At 37.8% G+C, this 24891-nt stretch overlaps 1 protein-coding gene across 3 annotated transcripts in view; it reads left to right on the top strand.

Annotated features, from left to right (window-relative positions):
* LOC101849516 (treslin) overlaps window positions 1-24776 on the top strand; it is a 27836-nt gene extending 3060 nt beyond the window's left edge. The window contains exons 3-19 of one of the 3 annotated variants that reach the window (XM_013089124.1): window positions 4316-4367; window positions 4756-4948; window positions 5567-5735; window positions 6585-6693; window positions 7244-7377; window positions 7787-8011; window positions 9834-9982; window positions 10509-10618; window positions 11161-11248; window positions 12699-12781; window positions 13242-13448; window positions 14122-14215; window positions 14415-14484; window positions 15346-15450; window positions 15890-16027; window positions 17815-17964; window positions 18569-24776. In XM_013089124.1, coding sequence (XP_012944578.1) covers window positions 4316-4367; window positions 4756-4948; window positions 5567-5735; window positions 6585-6693; window positions 7244-7377; window positions 7787-8011; window positions 9834-9982; window positions 10509-10618; window positions 11161-11248; window positions 12699-12781; window positions 13242-13448; window positions 14122-14215; window positions 14415-14484; window positions 15346-15450; window positions 15890-16027; window positions 17815-17964; window positions 18569-20922 — 4430 coding nt within the window. In that variant the 3' untranslated portion in view covers window positions 20923-24776. Of the gene's footprint in view, window positions 1-4315; window positions 4368-4752; window positions 4949-5566; window positions 5736-6584; window positions 6694-7243; window positions 7378-7786; window positions 8012-9833; window positions 9983-10508; window positions 10619-11160; window positions 11249-12698; window positions 12782-13241; window positions 13449-14121; window positions 14216-14414; window positions 14485-15345; window positions 15451-15889; window positions 16028-17814; window positions 17965-18568 lie in introns of all 3 variants that reach the window. The other 2 variants (XM_013089128.1, XM_013089120.1) reach the window with 2 other exon arrangements.
* The last annotated feature ends 115 nt before the right edge of the window (window positions 24777-24891 follow it).

The following is a 24891-nucleotide window of genomic DNA, read 5'->3' as shown; positions in this document are numbered from 1 at the left end:
CAAGTTAAGCAGTAGGTAGGCATAACAATAAATTTTCAACTGCTGGTGAGGGATGCGTGTGATCCGTCATATATAAAAGCTATTTATATATAAAAGCCCGCCCACAACTGATGCACAAATTGTATGGGAGGTGACTAGTCACTGTTTTGTTTACCTAATCTCTAACAAAGTAACAATGGACGTTGACGTGAACTTGCAACAGAAGTGTGGGTCGTTCTCCGAGTGGTGGCGACCCGTGTTAGGGCTCCCCTTTTCAGGCCAACTTGAGGTTCTTTCACCCTTTGGTTTTCTGTCTTAAGGGGTATTTAAACCCATGTTTTAGAAACTTAAAGGGTAAAAGTAAATTATTTCCTAACTAGCTGGGTACCCTGTTCGATGAACGAACTTTTAAATTGTCAAGTCATTGTGGGTTAAGTGAGCTCAGCAAGTGAATGGAAGTCTTGAAATTTATGTCTTGAACACTACATTCAACTGCATTGAAATGCTAGAACCCTGTGTGGACGAAACAAAGCGTTTTGGAAAAATCGGGGAAAGCAGTTTGCGTGGATTTTTAAAAGTCAAGTCCTAGCCACATGGATGCTGTGGACGCCTGCAAAGTTTCAAAGGTGTGGGTTAGATAATAAGGGGGGAGTTTGTGCACAAAGCCTCCCAAGTCCACTTAATATATATATATATGTAGATTTTACATAGCTGCCACTTTCCCGCTAAATAGCGGAAACTCCGCTTCATCTAGATTTTTCCCGCTACTTTCCTCCTTCCTCCGCTGGACTGCACTCGGTCGCAAACTGCGATACTTTTTTACACGCGGAAAACTCCGAACCGGGAGAGAGACGAAAACGCAGCTTGCGCATGTCCGCCCGTAGCTTTCTACTTCCGTTCTTCTAGGCCTAGCGCTAGTTTCACTTTGTTTATTGTGGAGCAACACAGTGTCAATCGGGCATCGGGACGCTGGCGCGCCGAGTTGTCATTGAAAACAGCGGAAGTTCGGGAGAAATTGATGCAGAATGCAAAAATAAAAGGAGCTGGAATGAGAAAGAAGCAGCCGGTGTGCGACTCGAAAAGTTCATTAGAAAATTGAACAAACCGCTTGCTGCACTTTTCGTTTGGTGCGATAAAGAAATTGCGGCCCGCGGCACTCCTGTACAATTGCGGTCCCGTTTGTTTACATGACGGCTATTGTGGCTGTTGAAGTGAATCTAGATCTAGATAATCTATCTCTAGATATAATCTAGATTTACACATATTTAGATATCTAGATTCTAGATCTAGATTAGATTGCCTAGGCTATTATTTTAATTCAGTTTAGATCTAGATCTACACACTACAGGGGCACTGCTACTAAGTTAAGTGCAAATGGGACCGCAATTGTACAGAAGTGCTCAGTACAGCGGCAAAGGTGATACCTCCCTGATCCAATACTGCGCGTGCTCTACATCGATGTACAAGTTTAAAGTGAAAGAAATCTTTTTATAAGACACCAGCTGGCAACAAACACTGGATTTTTAGTCACCAAGTTCAAACTGTGTCAAATTGACTCAAATTAGTCAACTTAGTTCCTTTGTTGTTGTTGTTGTTGTGTGTGTGTGTGAGTGTGGTAGCCTATCCGTTCGAAATGTTCGGAGCCCCGAAGAGCGTGCTCTTCGCCAGGGCCACCGCCTCCCTTGGGTAGTGGGTGAGGCAGTCCAACCTCCCTGAATCCTCCCCAAGGAGATGCCACCGCTGGGCCTCCGTGGCGTGGCATCTCTGCAGCCAGTGCTCCAAATTTTGGGGCTCCTCGCTGCACAATGGACAGATTGGGTCCGATGTTTTGTTTATTTTATTTTTGTAGGCCCGCAGCCCAGAGAAGTGACCGGTCCTGATTTTTGCCAGTAGTGACTGGTCACTGTGGGACATAATACCTCTCGTTTTAAGGAAAATGCCCTGTATACTTCCTTCGTCCGCGTGTGGCATATAGGGGGGGTCTTTTGTAATTAGTTTTATCTGGGCGCACGCACTTTCATAAGTAATTTGGCGGCCTGGACCCGGCAGTGTTGTTGTTGTTGTTACCTATGGTTAACAAATATGACAGTTTTCCCTTCCAAAACCATAAGCTAGATTTTCCGGTATGTTGCCTCTGGATCTCACTGGTTTTACTCCGGCCTTCAGAGAGCGCGCGTACGCTTTCGCATGAATTTCCTCCTTTTTTGAAATTCCTGAGTGGCAGCTATGATTTTATAGAGTAAGAACTTTTGCATGTGAACATTTAACTCACAACATTCACACAGACACACACAGAGTGACCAAGACTATGATTGAATATTAACGATTTTTAATTAACTTAGGTTTCATTGTAACAGCAAGAAATGAATGAGTAATATTGACTAAAATGTAAAAAAAATCGGGATCAATGACAAATCACCAAGGTCACTACCAAACTGACTTTAAAAAATTCCAGGGGGTGTCCATACACACATATATATATATATATATATAAAATAATATATCCATGTATATTCCCTCTTTGTGCGTCTCAATTGAAACAGTTATCAGGCATTCATTGGAGACTTCTGAGTGGAGACAAAAGCGAAAGTAGATCTTGAGAATGTCCCAAGTCGGATTGCCAAACCAATACTACCCATTATAGTTGAAATAACACGTGCGAGCAAAGATCCAACAGGACAAGATATCTACTAAATTCGGCATCAACATTTTGGAAAATACTGCTCTGAGTTTCTGCTACATGTAACAAAAAGTTTAACGAGTGCTTTCCACTACAGAAAAGAAGGCAGAGTAAGATTTTAGAAAAATTCGGCACAACCAACGGAACAAAAAAAAATATCGGGATACACGCGATCAAAACTGGGAAAATCGAAATGCTTCAAATTTTGGGCAAAAAATCTGGATATCCCGATTAAATCGGGATGAGTGGCAGGTTTGGAAAATAAACTAATTCGTTATTCTTCAGAGCCATCCCAGTCTTTCGATGGTGGACAATTCATGTTACTAGATCTAGTGTGTTTAAAGAAGGACGGGGGTTTACAATCTCACGGCAGGGGTAAACTCAAGGAACGACACCGGCAAATAAAATGCAAGCAACCAGAATGTGGGCGGAGCTCTCTGCTCAAGCAAGCCGGTGTCGCCGGAAACTGTGCGCCGCTGATGTAGATTCTAGGTTGACTGCTTCTGACACAGAGTCACAGACAAAAGGTGACTGCGGTGTCATGTGTGTGGGTGTGTTGTTAAATCATTGACTCAGTTTTGGGGTAGAGAAGGGGGGAAATTGATGAATGCCAGACGCACACCACCTACGTTTTAAAGCGTATGCAAACCCTGAAAGGAAATTTTAAAGAGTAACGCTCACGCACCTCCAAAACTTAAAGGGGGCAGTTTGCAGGTTTAATGCGTAATATACGCACATCTCTGTGCATAAAGGGGAGCCCTGTGTGTGTTTGTTTTACCTTGGCACTCGGCCTTCATCGTCTTACATAATATTTAGTTTATTTTACCTTTGCCCAAAATCAGCAACAAAAAGAAAGCTAACCAAAAAACAAATCAAGAAAACAAACGCAAAAAACCCTTCTTACACCATCCACACCCCTTTTTCAAAAGAAAACAAAAACCCTTTTGAATTAGCCTTAGGGCAGTCTAAAGCCTGAGATTAACTCCAGTTTGGATATCAGAAGAGAATGGTTTGCTTTCTTCATTTTGATCTGTCCTGCCTTAAATTGCCACCTGTGTTATATGGCCACTTTTTCCCTTGACAATGGGTGGTCGTTTTACACAGGTTTGACTGTGGTTTAAAAATGTTATTTTGTTAAGGTGTTTTTACTCCCCTGTCAACACAATTTACATAGTTTAGGAGGTGGGCTTCTGACCCTACCTGTCAGGGCCGACCCGGGCTTGCTGAGAGTGAGAGGAATACATCATCCTGGCAAAAAGATTGAGATACTCGATAAGAATTTCTTCCCACTCAGGAAAATTGAATTCGGGTCTCCTTCCTGGGTGCAAGAGTGAAGTGCCTGACTGCTACACCACAGATGCCTGTCTTTGACTGACTGTCAACAACTTGAGCAATATAAGATAGGGTAGATGTTGAAAATGTGTGTGTATGTAAATATCATAACAATGTGAGGGCCTTTTACCTTTACCATGGTGGTAACATTTATAAATGAGATATTTATTGCTTGAATAGCCATGATTGTTTTGAATTTAAGAAGAAGATTTTTTTTTTTACCTCTGATTGATGGGCCATTCTGGCTACCGAAAATATGTTTTGACTTACATAGGATAGATATGCTTCAACTTTTGGCAACAGCTTTTTACTTTTTTGTCTTAGGATGTACAGCGACATACAGCATCATGCCTGTTTCTCATAGGACTTTGCAAGGGTAAGTCATGCCTGTCTTGTTAAAGGTCAACAGTGTTGTAAACGTAATAAATCTTCTCTTTTCTTTGTTTTTTTTTGGTACCAAACTTAACCAATTTACTTTTGAAAATATGTGTCAAGATGCGGTGGAATCAGACACTCGTAAATTTTTGGGCATATTAAAATTTCAACACTCACGTGACCTATCTGTATGGCATTACATTTCAACGAAAACATGTTTTATTTTGTCAATTTCTAATTTTGCTCTTTGCCGTACATTCTTAATGCCTGAAAGGACCTTTTCATACTTGACATGTTTATAATTGAATTATCTGGTTGGGGTTTAATAATTCTTGATGAGTACATTTATTGTTTTTTTTGTTTTTTTTAACCTTTTTGTGCAAAAGCAGTGCTCCTCGAGACCCCAGTCTAAATGACAGTATCCGCCGTCTCGACCAGCTGACAGTACTAGGTTGTCTTCCCAAGTCTTATTGTGACAGAAACCTGGTTTCCAATCTCTGCCCGACTCACATTGTTTACAGTAAAACACCAGAGAAACTGTCCACATTGATCAAAGAGCTGTTTCTCAGTCGGTCTTGTGCAGTAAGTAATGTCATGTATATTTATAGGGCTGTCAGGTGTTCCCAAATTTACAGAATAATCCCTCGTTCTGCACCTGTGTCCTTCAGTGTCTTACAAGTGATCGCTGTGCACATGAACTGTATTTTCTATGTTCTCTTCTGGAAAAAACCATGATGTACTCTTAATAATTTCCCCCATTTAGGCTTTGTGTACTTGGTAGCTTAATGCATTTATATGAATGTCATTTAGTAACAAAGATTTTTCTCTAGAATAAGAAACGACAGAAGTTCATGGAAAGAAAATAGCCAATACACCAGGAAATAAACCCCTGAAGATGTGAATTTAGTTGACAAGTGAGTGTCAGTGTTGTCATGTCACCAGATGGTGCCTCAATGTCACTTGTGAGTGCATGTTCAAAGGAAATGCCTGACATTTTAGCTCTGAAGGGTTCTAGAAGTGTGCTTTTTTGTTTTACTTTATGTATACATGTATTGTAATCATTTATGTTTCTTGATTTACATGACATCATTGACACTGAATTGATCTTGGTCCAAAATTTCCATCTATATTTGAATCATTTATCCCAAGAGAAAATTTTTTGGTCTTTCATTCTTCCAATTTTCTATTTTTCTTTTTCAGATTCTGCGTACACAAACTTCGTGCCTGGCTATATTGAGTCCTTGCACGTCTAATATAGCCTCCTTGTCCCTTGTGGGCACGCAGTATCTTGTGAAAACAAAATTGACCCCTATATTGAGATTAAATGAATCCTTCCAACACCAAGCCAGCAACACCACTGCAGGCAAGTGTATGTTCATTGTTGTTTAATGGAATGTTTCTACTTTCTTCAATATTGCTAAGAAGGCTTTTATGCAGGCCAGACAAAAATATCCTTGGCTGTTGTGCATGAATAAATCCCAGATAGATCCACAATACTTTGTTACAAAATATATATACTTTTCAACTCTTAATGAATAATTATTTATTTCTTACATACTGATTTGTACTATTTGTAATCTTTTTTGTAGAAGTGTGTCTTGTTATACTTTTTCGCCAGACATTTGACTGAACAGATTTTTTATAATGTTATCCAGACCAATATTCTCTCTCTGCAAATTCTGCTGTACATCAGCTAATGTGCTCATTCATAAATCAGGGTGCTTCAAAGTGTTACAGTACTGCCTCAAATCCTTATTGTATTTAATGTTGAAGTCAATATATTTTTATGAACATGATAGTAAATTATCCTTTTTTCCCCTCTTTAAATTTTCATATCGGGTTTCTCATATTTATTCATATGGCACATGTAGACTGCATGCAATCATGTTGAATGGGAGTCATCATAACTCCCTTTCATTTCGGTTATTTATCTTCTAAAATTTAATTTTGGAATTTTTCAATCATGTTTGCACTGCAGCGAAAATAGTCTTAATTTAAGAGAAAAACAAACAAAATGTAGCTACGAAATCAGTTTCTGGGTTTCTCTCTCGGACAAGAAATCAGCTTGAAATATTGATAGGAGTGGATTATTTTACTTTAGTTTTCCTTCCATAAAATTTTCATGATAAACTTGTCTTATGAATGCCTTTTTGACCTTTGAAATCAAGTGACTATTATGAATGACTCTAATTTAATTCATTTTTTGTTCAAAATTCAGCGGCACCAGTGAAGGATGAGCATTTCTTTAGAGCTTGCAGTTTGAATTCCTGGTATGTTCCAGGGAGCGCTGCCCAATTAAGACACACTGTCGACAAAATCAGTGAGAGGTAATGCAACATTGAAATAGATTGTCAGTTATTTTCTGTGCTAAGTAAGTCGTATCATAAATTAAAAAAAAGAAATTGTTATCCACTGTGTTATGGGTGATAAAGAGTTTTGTTGAAGTACAAATGACAAATGTTTAGCTGAAGCCTTGTTGCAAATGGTTCCTCAAATATTCTTTTAATTCTTGACAAAAACACTGTCTGGTAATGATAAAGATAATTATGTTTGGGATGGGAAGTAAAATTAATGTACCTCAAGAAATACCTGGCAGAACTCTGCGTTGCACTTTGTTGCAAGTCTGTAAGCCTGCTGCTGTATGAATAGCTAAGAAAGACCAAGGAGAAAAAAAGAATAAAAGGTTTAAGAGTGCACCTGTTATTTCTTTGACAAAAAAGGTTGTCTTTTTTTTTTTGAGACAAAAAAGTTAGCTTTGCTACCTTCAGTTATATAAGTAGTATTTCATAGCAAACTTATGACTATTTTTGTGTCACAAGTTAATGAGTTTGAAGAGTTTAGTTGGTCTTTTAAGGATGGATTTTTTGAATATTTCAGACTGGATGGTCATGATCAGCCCTGCTCTCAAAAATCAGTTTTGAAGGATCTGCGAAAATTTTATGCTAGAGAAAAGCAGCCGCCTGAACTTGTTCACAACCCAGCACCTGCAGCGACCAGTACACCGCTTTTCGGTGAGCAGAAAATTTTGCTTGATTTGTTGAACAAATGACTCACTCAAATTTTTTCATAGAAAGCACACCAGCCTTGGTAACAAGTTGCACAGCATTTTGTGTCCCTCTAATCTATGTGTTCTTATATATACAATATTTGGCTTTTTTGCAACTATAAGTAACCTCCATGTATGGTTTTCTATGTAAGTGTGTACAATGATTGAAATAACATTTTATTGTAAATGTTTACAATATTCAACCAAGGGCTTTATTGTGTCACAGAAAAAGTTGAACTGTAGACATTTTTAAAGTACTAAAAATTTGTAGGATATATAGAAAATTGTAAGTTGGGCTGCCAGTCGCAGCACAATCTCAGATTTATGCTACTAGCCTCTGGTATCCATTACCCATTACTTCTTCTGCTCTGCAGGACCCACTTCCGCCAGACCAAGCCATTCTGGAGGGTCCGACTCAACCTCTCAGTCACGCAGCAGATTGTCAAGGCTCACCCGTGGACGTTTGATGGTGGATCGAGCAAAGAGCGCCAGTCTACTGATGGCTGATGATTTAGATAGCAGCTTAAGCTCAAAGGCAGAGAGCCCTGACCGGAGAGCAAGTAGTTCATTTGGAGGCTCCTGCGGGTTGCTAGAATTAAGTAGGCCATCATTTTACTATTTGTTTACTCTTTATCCCTGAAATATATCTGACATGCATTGTATCAAGGACAGCCTTCAGCTTGTTGCTACTTGCAAATACTCAAATTTTCTATCAGTTGATACAAATACTTTTCTGCTTTTAATGAAGTCTCAACTGAATTGTTTATTATTTTAAAAAATAAATTAAGTTCTGAAGATGACCAGATTCAACACTTACACCGAAAAATTGATTAATGTTATATGTGTTACTATGTGACATACATGAGATGAGAGCATTTGCATTATGTTTTTTAAATGAAAATGCTGCTCTAACTCTAATGAGTATCATTTATGTTCAAGTACATGTATACAGGATGTTCCTAAAGGCTAGACACACAGAAAATATCTTGAACTTTTTTTTATGACAGCATGGAGTTAGTGCATCGGGCTCACTTGAATATGTTGTTCAGCGCATTGACCTTATCGGTTTAAATGATGCAAACCATATTGGAGATGTTATTTGTTAATACTTCAATTAAATGAAATGTTGGGTAAAAGTCTTCTTAGGGGGGCTCTCGTGGCCTAGAGGTTAAGGTGTTGGTCTCTCATTCAAAGGTCCCGGGTTCGAATCCGGGTAGCAACCGAAACATTTTCTTCTCTAAAATTGTCTCCTTTCACCTCCTTTCTTGTGCTCTCTAGCAATGTTCTGTCATCTGCTTTCATCTCCTCTTTCTGCCCCCACCCCTCACCTCCTTTACCCCCTCTTCTGGGCTCCTGATTCTTTCTGCAGCCTTTCTACTGCTACTCCTTGGCTCCTTACTGATACCCCCCCAGGGCAGTGCCACTGACTGAAGTGTCTTTAGGCCATTCCCAAAGGGGGGACATTTCTCGTTCAAGCATAGTAGAATTGTAAATAGGCTAACTCATGTCACGCTCATAACTGTGCCTGATCTACAACAGGGAACTGCTGCTTTTTCTTTCCTGATCCTTACTATTGTCATTTTCCTCTACTTCTTTTGTGTGTTTGTCACTCTGTGACCTGCTATTTTGGGGTGCCTTGATAGTCGAAGCAGACCTTGTGTTGTTGAAGCTAGAGAGGTGAGCAGTCAAAGCCTGATTCTCTGTAAAGACTTCTCTGTTGACACCCACCCCTTGGCGCTCATATGACCTTATGCAGTTGCGAGCGCCGTAAAACCCTCTACTATTAAAAAACAAAATATCCTTCTTACTGCTGTCTTTCAGCCTCACCCCTGATCTTCTGGTAGGAAAGATCTACACCTAGCCTTCTCGGACACGGGTGAAAAATCTCGGAGGGCCCGTGTACAAGTTGCACACGTTAAAGATCCCTTGGTGGTCTAAAATCGATAAGAGTAGGCTTTGGCCGCCACTCTGGCAAAATTCGAAGCTTCCTACCAACTGAAAAAGTTTAATGTGTCCCGCGCGCTCATGTGACCTTATGCAGTTTCGAGCGCCGTAAAACACTTATTCCCCCCCCCCCCCCAAAAGTCTCCTTGAGCCCTCCTTTGGGAACTTGCTTGACTTACTACACACATTTAGGGTATACACACTCTGTGGGGCCATATTTGAGTTGCTGTGATGTCATGCTCTTTATTTTAGCTGAGATGGTAAACTGTTGATGCTCTTGTGTTGCCTGCTCCTTTTCGTCCTGCTATACTGTTGCCGTTGTCCTTTTCTGCTCCATAGCAGAATTGGGCTGTTATTGTTTTGACTCTCCTCACTAGGTCAAACCACATACTTAAAAAAAAAAAAGTATGTATTAGATTTACCCATAGAACAGTGTCAGTCTAATCATTTTTTGTGATGTTTTATTCTCCTTGACAGATCTCAAAACGGAAGAGGACCTGTCCCAGTACTTGCGGAAACAGTATGACCAGGTGGTAAATGCAGGCATTGCCATGGAGACCACGGTACAAACAATGGTGACGTTGACTTCTCGTCTCATGGCAGACTTGCAGCACAGCAATCCACAGGTGACTGAATATATTGAAATGTCTCTTTTGATCAAAGTCAGGTTTCACTTGTGAAAGTGACATTAATGTTAAATATGTTGTGGATATTGAGAGATAAATCATGTGATTGAAGTTCATAAAGGGCAAATTGTTTTTCTGAGAGCAAGAATTTCAGACTCTCTTGATTCTTGTGGTGCAATGCCAAAATATGACAGATTTCAAAAATAATTTTCAATTTTAATAGTTTCCCAGTGAACTTGTTATTATCGTGAGATTGATGTGGGCCTTTTAAAAAAACGTTTTTTGAAATGTAAATATTTTTTACACATTTAAATAATTCAGTATGCGGGCTTCAATTATGCCTGTTAGGGCCAACCCAGGCTGAGGGGTAGAAAGACTGAATTGTGAAGTGCCTAACTACTACCACACCGATGCTACTGCTGGTGTGTGGTCTTTTTTAATTCATATCTTATCAAGTTGTGTCTTGAAGATAAGAATGAAATTGCTCAAATTAACATTGTTTCTTGTTTTGTTTCCCCCTGTTCAGAAATCAGCTGTTGCTTTCATACGGGAGCATCTTCTTTTGACATCGTTCAAGTTAAAAGAGAAGTACAGTTGCAAAGCTACAGATGAGGCATTGACGGGCAAGCTCTCTGAGTACGAATTTATTGATACTTAGTTCTTTGTTTGATCAAATATGGAGTGCTTTTCTCTTGGTCATTTCCGTTAATACTTTTAGACTTCCAGCCCTTGAACTGAAGCCTTTATAGTTATGTAGCTGCTTTGTATTTGGTTTGATATGTAATCTTATGTCTATGCCAGATGTAGGAACTAAAACCCCCTCCTTCTTTGAAGCTTTTATGATGACCTTTGATGGCTGCAACTGGACACTTCTTAAATTTTTTTCATTTTGCTTAAGCCTAAGCAATATTAGATGTCACCCAGTTTTCAAGTGACACTGTCTTTATTTTGCAAAAAGAAAACGACTTATTAGATGTTTCTTCTTTAAAAAAATTACTTTTGGACAGTCTGTCAGGTTGCTCGAAAAGACATTGTTTGTGTTTTTGATTTCTCTCCTTGCTTAATGCGCTTTTCAGACACTAGATCTAGATTTTTAAATATTATCCCCAAAATCTTCTTTGCTTTTCTATTAAGTATTCAAAGCTGTACTAGATTACAGGTTTCTTTGATGACCACAGGTACAAGCTTCAGATCTTGCTGTTGTTAGAGCTTGAATCTTTGCTGCTGGAGAACAGTGTTGCTGCTCAGGAAGAACTCACTTCAGAGGTTGCACCTTTTTTTTCACTAACTTAATTTAGTGTTCTTATTGTAATAATTTGTCAATTTCTCTTCTTTAAAAGAAAAAATGATTGTCTACGGTTACACAAAAATTGAGTAAAGGTCTTCTTGGAATAATGCTAAGACAGTAAAGGAAACAGAAATGATGAGTAGATTGACTGTAGTTATTTCTAGCAGATTATGCAATATAAGGGTTGAATAGTCTGTATAGAGTTTTAAAGTTTTAGGAAGATCGTTGGAGGTGTAATTAGAAATTCAGTGAATTTTCTTATTTAAAAAAATGTATAATGGTGTTATGTCAATTTCTGCTACAAGAATTCATCTTTGACTAAAGCAGGATTCTCACTCAGCCGGGAAAACAGGGGAAAAACCAGAAATTTCATTTACAGATTTCCCGGTCGGGAAAGCACCATGAAAAATAATGGAAATGAAAGTATGTGAGAGAAAGTCGGGAAATCAAAGGGCTGCCCATCATAATGAATTTGTCAGAATCGTTAGTTTTTAAACTTATTTTAAGAATTCAATTTTATGAAGGTACTATTGTAACACCCTGCCTGTTGTTCCAATTTTAAAAAAATTATTTGCCCTTCAGCTACCTCAACCCATCCCCACCTTCCTGGTGTATAAGTTAGGAAAACAGTCCGATCCCGACAGACTAGGTCACATGCAGCTGTCTAACTATAATGTCCTCTGTGCACAGAACCCTTGTGCCCAGTGCCACTTTGCCCGTAGGAAAACATTAGCTAGGAGTAGGCCAACATTAGTTTGACAAGGTTGTTAAAAAATTCCTGCGCCTTTGCATTGTGGGTGATGGCCTAGGGCAATGAGAGAATAAAAAAAAAAAAGACGAATCAAGTTTGAAACTTTAAACAGTCAGCTGTGGTAGGAGACATGTTGTGTAGTGATGTACATGTGCAATCAGGATCTAAGGCTTTGGATACATCCGGTGGGCTTTTTAATTTTTGCAAGAGTCAAACCGTCAGCCAATAGTACCTCTTCCCCCCCACCCTCTTTTTCTTTTCATACTAAACAACGATGAGCCCTCCAACCTCAAGACCTCTTTCATCATGCCTTTGTTTACGTTACACTTATCCTATAACCCCTGTCCTTGACATTCCAGGAAAAGGTACTATCCATGACTGTGTTAGGATATTTTATCATACCTTTCTCTGCGTTTCTTCTTCCTAACTCTGTCATCTTAAAAAAGTTCATTTTGAAAATGGTTGCAAAATCTCAGAAGAAGACAAGCAGGAAAAAACCTGGAACTTTTTTCTCCTTAATGAGTGGGGACCCTAAAGAGTGGTCATGTGATAGTAATGTAGATAGAATGTTGGGTTAATGTGTAGTTGCTATATGTCATATTTGTATTTTAATCTGTTGCCTATGTCTTTTAGTGTTGGTCTTGTTAGTTAATATGGATTCTTTACAAATTTTTCAGCTTGTCTCCATGCTGCGAGTCGTGTCTTTTTCAATAGGACCTGCTGGTCTTCAGGAGTTCTTAAAGGATAATGTTCTCGCAAAGTACGTGTACTTATTTTTTTCTTTTATATGAAGTCAAGCTCATCTTACCTTTTTTTTTCTTCTAACTGCATGGCTCACTAATTTCTGAAAAAGAAAATTAACTTTGCAAAGGCTTTACAAACACTTTAAGATTGATTGTTTGACTTACTTTTTAAAAAAAGTTATGAACTGGTGTCAAATGAGAAAATTAAACCACTGTCAGCAACATTTTTTTTTACTTCAGTAGCGGTTACTTAAATCGTTCAAAAAAGTTTTATCACTTGTAGATGCTGGTTGAGTTGGTGTGTGCAATGTTAAGTATAATTTTCAAGTGATTTGTTTTCATAATGCTCTTCATTATAACGATGTCACTTTGGTACTCCATCTTCTATGGTAGATGTGTGTGTAGGCCTTATTTAGACATGTGTATCCCCTTTGAAGATTTCAGCTTTGTGATGCTATCATTTTTTTCTTTTTTCAGTTATCATACCAATCTAGCCAAGGTGTTGGTGGATGTCTATGATGAGTTGATGCTCCCGTTGCCGTCTATCCTGGAGAAGTTTGCCTCGCCGAGTGCCCCAAGCAGTGTGTGGGGAGCTGTTCCTTCAGTAGGCGAGGACAGCATGTTGAGTGGACCTGGTTCCTCACAGCCACGATCCAATATGTCTGACCAGGCTTTGAGGAGTCGGTAAAGTCATGGTTTTGATTATATTTTGTCTGCTAATTAAATTTTTTTATTGCTTATTGGTATGAATTACATAGGCTTGTTATTGTCTTGTCTTGTATGAGTAAAAGTGATTAAGCCCAGGAATTGCTGTGAATAAAATGCTTACTGTTATTTGCTTTTTCTGAAGACAGTTTACCAAAAATGTCTTCTCCTTCCTCAGCTGAAAGGAAAGAGAAAATTATTTCCTTCGCTCTGAAATCTGTATTTATTTTGAGCGGAATTAAAGTTGATATATTATAACTAGAAAAGCGAGACATTGAGCAAAAAGTTCTCTAAAATTTGCATTGCTTATGTGCTTCTGTGGTAATTTGATTCATGGCCTAAAATGATATGGAAAAAGCAATTTATCATTTCTTGATAATTAATATTCTCAGTCAGAATAAAAAAGAAGTAGACTATTTCTTTCCATATTTGCGTGGTAGTGAAGACTTTTTCTTTTCATATTTGCATGATAATGCACGGTGTGTAAATTAGTATTTTAAGCTTTAAGCTTTCTTTTTTAATAGCTTCTTGAGGACAAAGAAAACTGTATGATAGTTACATGACCTGTTGAATTTTGATAAATAAAAAAATGAATTCCCTTTTAATTTTCATGATTGCAAATAATTTTTTTTACTGTTTTTGTTCCACTTAGGTCGGGCAAATTGAAAGCACACCCAAGTTTTTCAGATTTTGGACAAAAGAGGCAAATTCTTGTAAAGCCAAAAGTAGCACCCAAAACATCAAAGGTTGGTAATTTTGTTGGTTTATATGTTTGAGTTGATTGAATTAAGACTTTTTCAATTGTGTGCTGACTTAAATGTCGAAGATTTTATCATGAGTATGTGGGTATCTTGTCTGAAAATGTTAGATTATACACATCATAGTTTATATTTTTCCTTATGGCAGCAGTAGTATTTTACTATTTAAACACTTTTTATTTCTCAGTCTGAAAAGAAAAAAGGCTCAAAGGATGTCTCAAAAGCGAAGTCACGAGAATCCAAGAGGAGACCAGGCGGTGAGTGATTGTTCAAAATGTGCTGCATCATGCGTTAGTTTTGAGAAAATTCTCTTGGGTTTTTCAATCTTGGGGTACTATGCGATGCTTGTCTCTGATGCAAAAGTATCTGGTTCAGTGCCAAATTTTTGTGGTCAGGTTTTTTTTTTCTAGGAGTTTTCACACCTATGATCTTAGATTAGATGGGATCATAATACCCAAACAAAAGAAAATCTAAAGTCCTGCAGATATGTTGTTTTTGTTGAATGTAACTTGGAAGTGGAAAGTTGAAGGACGCTTGGTGTGTTAACTGCTCCCGAAAAGTGTGCGACTGAAAAATCCTTTGCAAGTATTGATAAATGGAGACCTATTTGAAAACAGCAGTTATCTTTACATGTGAGACTTTTGTTGCATTCTGAAAGGAAAATGAGTTTCTTATGGTAAAAAAATAACTTGTGGATGGAAAATCCTAGTTGTCTCCCCTTGAAAAGGAATGCAGATGGAGAAGACCATTGTATTGGAAAAAATACTTTCACATCTTTCTGTTCCCTGGTGGTTATTGTCCTTGCAAAGTTCACTTATTTGAATTATTATATGTATAAGACCACAATATAACACTTTTTTAAGATTCTAAGGAATATAGAACACTTGTAGTTGTACTTTTTAAAATTGTTATCTTTATGGACATTTCACATTTATTTTACAAATGTAATTCTTGAACTGATTTTTTCTTCAGTTTGATTTTAATCTGATTTTAAAGTGTTTATAGCTTTTCTTTCTTTATCAAAAATATGAAATAAATGAATGGCTTTTTAATACATACTCTTCACTTCCAACAGTTGTACAAATATCAAATATCGCTTTTGTCTATGTTTTAACCAGTTGACCACGATCGTGCCAAAAAGAATCTGTTCTCGGACACTCCACAACAGTCAAAATTGAAGAGCAGATCAAGATCAAGACACAGAAAACACACTTCATCTTCAGGTATGACTGGTGTGTGTGCTTGACCTGCAAGAACCGATCTTTGACAAGTCACATATGACTCTCACATTCCTCATGAATGACTTTTGTTTTATGTTCTCACGCGATAAATTTTATCATTGTTTAGAATAGGAGGAAGATTTATGTTAAAAGCCAATGCTTTGTCAACTTGTTTGTAATTTGGAACATGTGTAGACTAGCAATGCATAGAAATATCTATTTCTGTTGGCTGAACTGTTGTGAACTGTATAATTTATATGGTTCCCATACCAATTAGATTGAATTTGCTGTGAAGGGGAACATCTGTCAGTTTAACATGCAGCAGTTAGATAGTTTTGGAGTAAGATTAGAAATTTACACAAGCTTCCCAGATAATTGAGATTACCAGTTGATAGGAAAGTTCATGATTGTATTTAACTGACTTTCACACTATCTTCCACAGGCCAGAGTAGATTGTTGGTTCCAGGAACACCTGCTCACAAGCAGACATCGAGCAGGATTCGGGCTCAACAGGAGCGTAGACGACAGAAACACAATGTGAAAACTGATGTGGTTGTTGTAGCGGAATCACCTGTTAAAGGTTTGTGCATGTTTGTGTGAAGTGTGTTTAATTCTACAGGAGAAATCAAGGTTTTCGGTATACAATTGAAGATGGGGGGGTGGGTTCTGCCTTTGACTTATTTCTGAATTGATTGGTTTGCGTGCGTGGTGGAGGTGTATTTTTTTAAGGCCACATTCTACTTCTTAGCATCCAATTCTACAATTATAGTGCTGTCAAAAATTGGTGGCGCAACTTATCCTCAAATATATCTATAACGGGTGAATCAATGTCGCCCATAAGTTCAGTTAGTATCAATTTGTCTTTACTTAATCATATTTTTCCACAACAATTAAGGCTAGACTAAAAAACTTTTCTTCACATATATATATTAAATACTATAAATCTCCGTCATGTCGAAAATATGATTGTTCGCTGCACTTCCCGCTTCTCACACACATTTTGTATACGTATGTGGCCTACGTCAAAGCTCACCAATGACACTCTTTAGTGTTACAAGAAATTAATTTTATACTTAACACTTTTTTGCGCTAAAGGTTCTTATAACATGCCTTCAATAAGCATAATGTAACGATTGGAAAAAAATGACGGACTCGCTCTTAAAAGCGATATTGCCCCAGCTGTAAACTTTTAAAAATCTGTCGAAACCATCGAGTTGGGTTTTTTATTAGTATTTATGAAGGAATTTTCTAGAATATAGTGTACAGATGTTTGAAAAAATATTCAACTATTAAGATAAAATGATATGCGTCGTTGTGCAAAAGCTGGATAATCTGTGTTCAGTAGTTGAGGGGATATTTGGCCATAGGTTGCGCCACGAATTGTTGACCACACTAAAAGGTATTTTTACTTGTTTTTTTCTCATTTTTTCAAAGTATTCCAAACAAGGATAAAAGATATTCAGTTTTGGGAATCATTATCAGTTACATAATCACAGAAATGGCAAATTAGAGTGAAACTGGGCCATCTGAAGGACCATTTTCAAAAGCTATAGTTCATCCATGCTATCTTTGAACTAATTACATATATTTGTAATCTGCACATACATTTTAAGAAAATAACACTAGGTTTTCATGAAATTGTAAATATTAATGATTTCATTACTTTAAGATTACAAAAATAGTCAAAATACCAAAGTAAAAACTCATTAAATATATATTTTATCAAAAATTAGAAAAAGTTAGTCTCATTTTATTTGGAATTGCATTGTGCACTTACCCTCCAAATTTCATGCCTTTGTCTTGAATGGTCATTGAGTTTTTAGCTTTTAACGCCAAGAAATGAACATTTTGAGGAAAGGAGCAAAAACATTTCAAAATTGCTTTAAAGTATTGTATTGGATCACAATGTTACAAACTTTGCAGAGCTGTCTTTTTGAAATAGAGCTTTGGGAGGACTACCATTGCATTTAGCACGTAATTTTCAAGGGAAGTTTCTTAAAACCCCCAAAACATTGTGTTTGGACCCAAACTGGACCTCAAAAACGCATGTGTGGCCTTAAATAGAGTTTTGTGCCTACTACTGTTCCTAATGTGTAGGGTTAGTACGCTCACAATAAACAATGTTGTTGTTGCAGGTCAGATTTTCCTGTCTTTTTACCCTATGCTTTGAGAAGCCCTGATTGTTATAAAGCTTTGAAATGTCTCTCTTGTGACAGCTCTCTTGTCTGTGACAGCCTATGTGACATGTTGATGTTGCCCTTTCAAATTAAGTTGCTACTTATGCCTATTCAAACATCAACTTTCTCATGAATTGATGAGAGTGTAGTTTCTTTTTTTACATGAGTATGTTCTGATTTTATTCAACAGATGATGGAAAGCCAGTGAGTCAAATGGATAAACCTGCTCAGTATCTAGTGAGGGAAGCATTCTACTCTTCAAGCTCCCAACCTTCTCGCAACCTTGCCAAGTCTTTGGAGCTTGCTCAGAGCTCGTCTCATGCCAATGTCTCTTCACATTGTAAGTGTCTGCAATGATTTTTTACTTTTGATTTCATTGTTTGAATTTTCTTGTTGGATCTCCTTTGACATGTGTTTTCCAAAAAACTCCTGAGAGATGAATTCTTTTAGAGCCAACATAGTTCTTTCTAAATTAGACTTCAGACTTGTCTTTCTGGATCTCTGACATTGTCGTTTTACCTGCAGTGTGATGTTTCAGTCAACTTCTTAATAAACTACCTTCAAAGACTCTTCCTTGCTCTGTTTATTATAGTCTTTATTACATGCTTAGAGACATTTGTTAGGTTTTTTCTTTCATTTGTTTTAAAAATATTAAAAATATCATGAAAATATTTTTACTGTGAATTTGAAATCAGTGTCTTTATTTTACTTTTTAAAATGTAGAACTAACAGTGAACAAAAAATTAGCAACTGTTTTGGGAACATGATAGTTAAGAGTGTTACTGTACAAGGGTGCCAAGTTAAAAAAATATTTAAAGGATTTGGATTAAAAAAAAAAAAAAATGGATCGTGGCCTTTATAGCAGTTGTATCCAGTTTTACTTGTGTTTTTATTTCTTATTTTGTTCATATTAATAACTCGATATCTGTGTCCCTTCCCCCCAGCCTACCTCAGGAGCAGCCAAAGAGCTCAAGGTAGCCTTGCCAGTGCAGTTCGGGGTGAATCCCCCCTGTTGTCTCCTGGTGGCCGACTGATGAAATCACTGATGGCGTCTCCATCACCAGACCGCAAAGCAAAGCACACGTACCGGAGCCCCTCAACTCCAGTACGCCGCTCACCCAGAAAATCAGTGAAAAAACTTGACTTCAAGGACTGCGCAGGGGACGTCAGGAGGACCCCTGGGGCTTCCTCATCCTCTTTAGACGCTCATTTAATTTTTGATGGTGAAAACGCCACAGACAGTAACCTCTTTAAAAGTCCTGAGAAGCGGAAGTACGTACCACAGTCTCCTTTTAGAACACCTGAAAAGTCTAAATCGCCGTTTAGTCACGTGTCCATGGGTGCAGCGTCTTGCCCTCCTGCGCAGTCCACTCCTCCTAAGAGACCCAGGCAAAATTTGCTTTCTCAGGAGCTTAACTTTAAAAATGTTTTGTCTGCTCAGAATGGTAATGGAGGCACACCGTTAACTGCTTGTGACCCAGCCCATTCAACTGGTAGTGAGACCCCAAAAAGAAAATCCCACAGTTCAAGACTCTCAGGTGGAGATCCAAATGTGAGTGCAGAGTCTCCTACTAAGGCTGTTTTGTTGTCTTCGCCTGACTGGGCTTCTAGATTTGGCTCTAATATGGTTCTGCGTAGTCCGGCAAAACGATTGCAGCTGATGTCTGATTCTGCCAAAGGAGTCATACACCACTGCTCAGAAGGTGAGAGTCCGAGGAGATTGTCAAATCCTTCTGAAAAGATTAGAGGTTCCCATGGATCATCACCGAGGAAGGAAAGAAGAGTTCTTCATTCGAAAGACCGCAGTTTCGTAGGGGAAGTAGATGACCCTCACATTCCTACTTCAACCCCAGAGAAATTGTCTAAGTTGCAGACAAGACACTTATCCACTCCAAGCAAAGTGAAATTCTCTAACCGTGGGTTTATATCTCCTCCCACTGGCAGTGGTTATCCACCCTCTGCTGAAAAGTCCACACCAGGGAAATCCATTTTAAAATCTCCTGGATTGAAGCTGAAACAAGGGAGGAGGGTAGAGCTTGTCTCTTTGGGCTCATCCAGTTCTGGAAAACATAGCAACTTCATGGAAAAATTGAATGCATCAACTGTTGACAGCTCTATACTTGGGAACTCGGTTCAGAAGAGCATCACTCAAGACAATGTTGCCAATACCACAGATCATGGTGTGTCTTCAACACATTTGTCTGCTAGCTCTCAGAGTTTTGATGTCGCTTCGTCAAAGAGTTCGCGTAGTCTCAGCAAGTCAACACTGCGCAGGCAGTCTTCATCTGATGACGACAGTTCAGACCTTTTCAATACTAGTGCTCAGGAAAGTGCCACCATCAAAATTAGGACGCCTTCACCAGCGTCCAAGACAAAAACTCCTGACTCCATCAACAAATGGATGAGGAGGAAAAGGCTTTCAGGTTCAAAACATAGCTCAAGTTCTTCCTCTGGCCCTAGCTCTTCACAGTCTTCATCATCTAGTACCGAGGAAAAAGTCAAGTCTTCGAACAAAGGCAACATTGAACAAAAGTCTGTCCCAGAGCTTACAGAACCACAGTCACGAAAAAGGAATCGTCCACAACTTGAGAACGAAATAGTCTCAGAGTCACCAAGAAAAAGAGTCAGGAGGATTTTGAATCCTAAAGATGAAGAGAACTCCAAAGAAAATGCTTTTGTTGAAAGAAAGGGCACTAGTGATTTTGATCCCCTTTTCAAAGTAGACATTATTTCAAATGATGGAGATAATGATGTATTCCCAGTGGGTAAACAGATGGCTAGTGATGTGTCTTTGAGTCGTCAACCGTCTCTGATTTCAAAGCCGAGTGCAGACACAGCGCTTTCATTTTTTCACCAGCCTCTGTACTCCCCTATTGGCACTTCCTCCTGCGAGTGGTATGAAGGGGGCAGTCAAGGTTTTCCTGTTTCTCACACAGAGACAGATAAGAAGAAAGCAGACAGTTGCGCTGACAAAGAAGTCTCCAAAGACATACATGAAGGTGGGGAAAATGTTGCTGGCCCTAGTGGAAGGAGTCCAGGGTCAGTGACTGAGTCAGTGGTGTGTGATAAAGCATCTCAACAAATGCCAAAAAAAGCTTCTGGTCATTCAAACTCCAGTGGTTCGCCAATCCGTTCCTCTTTCAGCACATCTCCCTCTGACAAAAAACAGTACTCCCCATCTTTGTCTGCCTCTGGCCTGCTGCATCTGATTAAATCTCCTCTTCTCTCAGACAGGGAAGTCAGATCAAAACAAGTTAACACCCGTGCAAAGTCAAGAAAACACTTGGATTTAAACTGATTTCTCCTTCTAAATCATGAGCTGATTCTTGGAATCATTAGGCTTGGGTTCAGTGACTTGGGTGCAAACTTCTTTAGTTCTGAAGTGCTTGATATTGAAATTGTGTTTTGTGTTAATAATTTAAATGCATTTATCATTGTAATTTTAAGCATCCCAAAGAGGGTTTAGTCTGCATGAACATTTTTGTTTTGCTGTCTTTGACAGTGACAGGCATAAAAAAAAGTTTCTTGTCATGATCTTGAAGTGAACAATCATTCTTAAAATAAGAACAATCCATGAAGTAGGAGGCACTTTTTCATGAAAGTCCATGAGACTTTTATTTATTCAAAAATGTTAAGCTTTAGGTTTCATGATTCAAGAGATAATGACATTTAATTTGGTATAATAGTCCATCTTTACCATTGAAAATTTTGAAGGCTCACATGATTTAAAAAAAAGTAAACTGTAGCTGTTTTTGTTATCGATCCAGAAAAAGTAAACCGTAAAAAAGTGTTCAGATATTGTTAAACACCTGAGAAGATTTTGATCTCATAAATATTTGGATTATTTTATTTGTTTTCATTACCTGGATATTATAAGGGAGGATAAAGATTGAAATGGAAGTTTTTTCTGGCATATAGTGAATTTTGGAATTGAACTTGTAATATCTTAAGATGTAAACATTTTCAAAATACCTTCTGTGTGGAGTAGGTTTGGGAGTGCATCTGAAGTTATTCTGGAGATGTTTGAAAACAGAACAATTTCTTTAAAATAGAGACACATGAGCCTGGGGATCCTGTTTTAGGAACTATGTTTGTGACAGACACGTATTCATGGTTTAATTAAATGATTATGTTCTTTTTTTAAAGTGGTTCATTGCTCTCAGATTGATTTCAGTTAAAAAGGCAGCAAATTTTAGTGCGATTTTGTTACATTCATTCCTGTGATCAATAATTATTGTAGCGTCATGTCCATTCTTTGTCAGTGTCACTTTGGAAAAAAGCTTTAACTATTTCCTGATTACAATACCAGACCTGCCAAGTACTCAGAGGAGCCCTCTGATTTTTTGTGTGCCTGAGGTGAGAAAGAACCTGGATCGGATTTCCTTCTAGAATTTCATTTCCATCAGTCATACTGTACACAACATGTTGTAAATAACAGGGGAAAAAAATACAAAGGTTCATTTGGGTTTATCTGCTATATTTGTTGACTTATTGTAAATGACATGTATATATACACATTTTTTTAATGTGCATTTATAATACACATTTAATTTGCCACGATGGATTTGTAATTTATTGTGATTCTATTAGGGTTGTGGAGAAAATGATTTTTTTCCTCAATCTCCTGATTTTCAGGGAGGATTCGGAGGAAAATACCTATTTTTGGTCATGGAGGGATTTGGCAGGTCTGCAATATGTCTGTGTGGGTCATCATCACTATTTCTCTCATGCTAGTTTTTTTTTTTTTTTACCATTATGAATAACTGCCAACTTTCCATGATCTTTCTTCCCTCTTTTCAGAAGGTTAATATTTAATTGTAGATGAAAGAGAGCTTAGACTTCATTTGGTGTGCAGAGGTACAATTTCATATTTCCAGAAATTTTCAGGAACCTGAAGTGTTCCAGATTTTTCTCTTTCTTGTATGGCAGGCTGTGATTATAATGCCCTCGTGTTTTATTTCTTATTTCGATTTTGATCAGTTCAGGTGGCTCAAGAAATCCTACCATGTTTAGGTGGCATTCCTCTATATCTGTCCCTCACAGAATTTTATTTTTTCAAGGTCACGACACTTTTTGCTTTCTAAGTTGTCTATACGTGTGGTCAATGTAAGTTGTGATCTAAGTGACTTTGGAAAGATGATGGCAGACAAGCAGTTTTAGATTTTTAATAATTTATTCCAATGATTTTAATGTGTATAGGTCGGTTAAGTCAAATGCAATATAAATAGCTAAATTACAAAAAGCCAATTTTATAGGACTTTCTGAGTCTGTTACGTTTTATGTAATCGATTTGAGAGCTGTTTGATTTTGTTTATTTTGGTTTGACTTTGAGGGAAAATATATTTTCAAACTTGTTAAGCTGTAAAACTGCTTTCGAACTAGAGTAGAGTCGGGTGACTTTGCCAGTCTCAGTTAGCTCGCGACGAAAAAAGCCTACAACCCCTTTATGCTCAACGTACATGACCCCTGTTTCGTCTGCAACTTTTCGTAGCCAATGAAAATGCAGATAGTCCACTGATAAGTTTGCTTGCTAGTTGTACTTCAGCTGCTTCGTTTTTTTTTCAAGTGGATGTGGTGATGGGGAACTTTGCCACCCTATTGGGGAAATTCGCCAGTCCTTGAAGGGAATTTCGCCATACTGGGAGACCATCTTATTTCGTTCTATATAGATTATTAAACACATGTAAAAACTGATCTTTCGTTAAAGGGAAACCTGCATTTGCAGCTGCAATCACTTTGTAAACAATTTTATTTCTTTTCTTCCCAGCCCTCATTCCAAAAGTAGATGAACCAGAGACGTGGTCGGCAAGAGTTTTTCTGGGAACACTAAATTCTCGGGCTGCCCCAGAGCAGCTTTATCCATCTTAAACAGCTTCAACAGCTTTCTCCCAATCCCTTTATAAAGTTTAATTATACTTGTTATTGATTCCCTTGCTTGTTTTCCCCCTAATAAAAGTGGTAAATGTAAGTATAACAACAAATAGAAGATCAATAGACCTGCGTGGCGAAGTTCCCTGACAATCGAGACGAATTTCTCCGACAAGGTGCAGATCTGTACAAACACAATTTTTTAACAGTAAAAGGGCACACAATGTATACAACCGACAATAAAATTCAGCAAATATAATATTTTAATCAATAAAGCAGTTTTAACACAATTTGAGTAAAAAGTTATGTACAGCAACGGCAGTAAGCAGTAGACACAGAAAGATAAAAATAGCGCAGGCACAGCAATGATAGGGCGAGAGAGGAGGAAAGGGAAGCTTAACGGGAAGACATATGCTTAAAACACCGCGATTATTCTTTGTCATAACATTTTTCTGATTGGTTGATCAATTGACAAAGAATTGTTTCTGGTCTCAAGTAACTTGACACTAAAACTCTTCCTTGGTGGGTATATCGGATTATTCCCTTTCTAAATTGGTAGGGGGTACAGGTGGCGAATTTCCCCTCCTGGCCAAGTTACCCGACTCGACTTTAACCTTTTATTTTTTTGCGGCCAACCCAATAAAGTGTACAATTTCTTTGGAACATGCTATGTCCAAACCACTAATTTTAGAACACTAATGGCATTACAACATTCTCTTTATATAATACTTTCATTTTAAAAGCTTCTATAAATATGTGTCTTGTGTCTGCTGTTTTCTTTTTTTCAGCTGTATGCTTGTACTGTAAGTCTGCCGTTGTATCATAGTACATGTTTTTGACGTGGTTTTAAATGTTGTGTTATTGTCAGTTCATAGATTTGTTGCATCATGTACCTGAAGACTTTATTAGTGTGCCATATCAATTTGTTAAACGTTATCATGAATTTGTCAAGCAGTGAAAATCATTGCCGGTACCTAATCCTATCGCCAATCTTTTAAAAGCATTTTGTGTTGGTTTCATCCTGTATTTTGTCAGTTTTGTTAAAATTTTACTGCTTCAACCCTTTTACTTTGGATGTATTTTTAGTGTATGTACAGAAGTTATGAAGAGATAAATGATTTTATCTCAATATTAAATATATGTATTTATGAACAGCAGAGCCAGTTGTCCTTTTTCATGTTTGTATTATTTTGTTTTGGGATTGGAGATAGGCCTATATGAAATTTTTTTTTTTTTCAGTATGCATCAAATGCCCTTAAGCAAATAAACTTTTGCTCCCCTTTCGACCAGTGTGCTCTAATGTCATTTTGATTCCTGTCCTTCATTTTTTCCTCTACGGCTGATTTAAAATACGGGATGATTGTGTCTGAAGCGGTGACACTGGCGTCTTTGCTTTACT

This window comes from Aplysia californica, unplaced genomic scaffold, assembly GCF_000002075.1.
Source record: "Aplysia californica isolate F4 #8 unplaced genomic scaffold, AplCal3.0 scaffold00025, whole genome shotgun sequence".
In the NCBI taxonomy this organism is placed as follows: Eukaryota; Metazoa; Mollusca; class Gastropoda; order Aplysiida; family Aplysiidae; genus Aplysia; species Aplysia californica.
The sequence above is the reverse complement of the archived record's forward strand: the minus strand, read 5'-3'. Positions and strand labels throughout refer to the sequence as shown.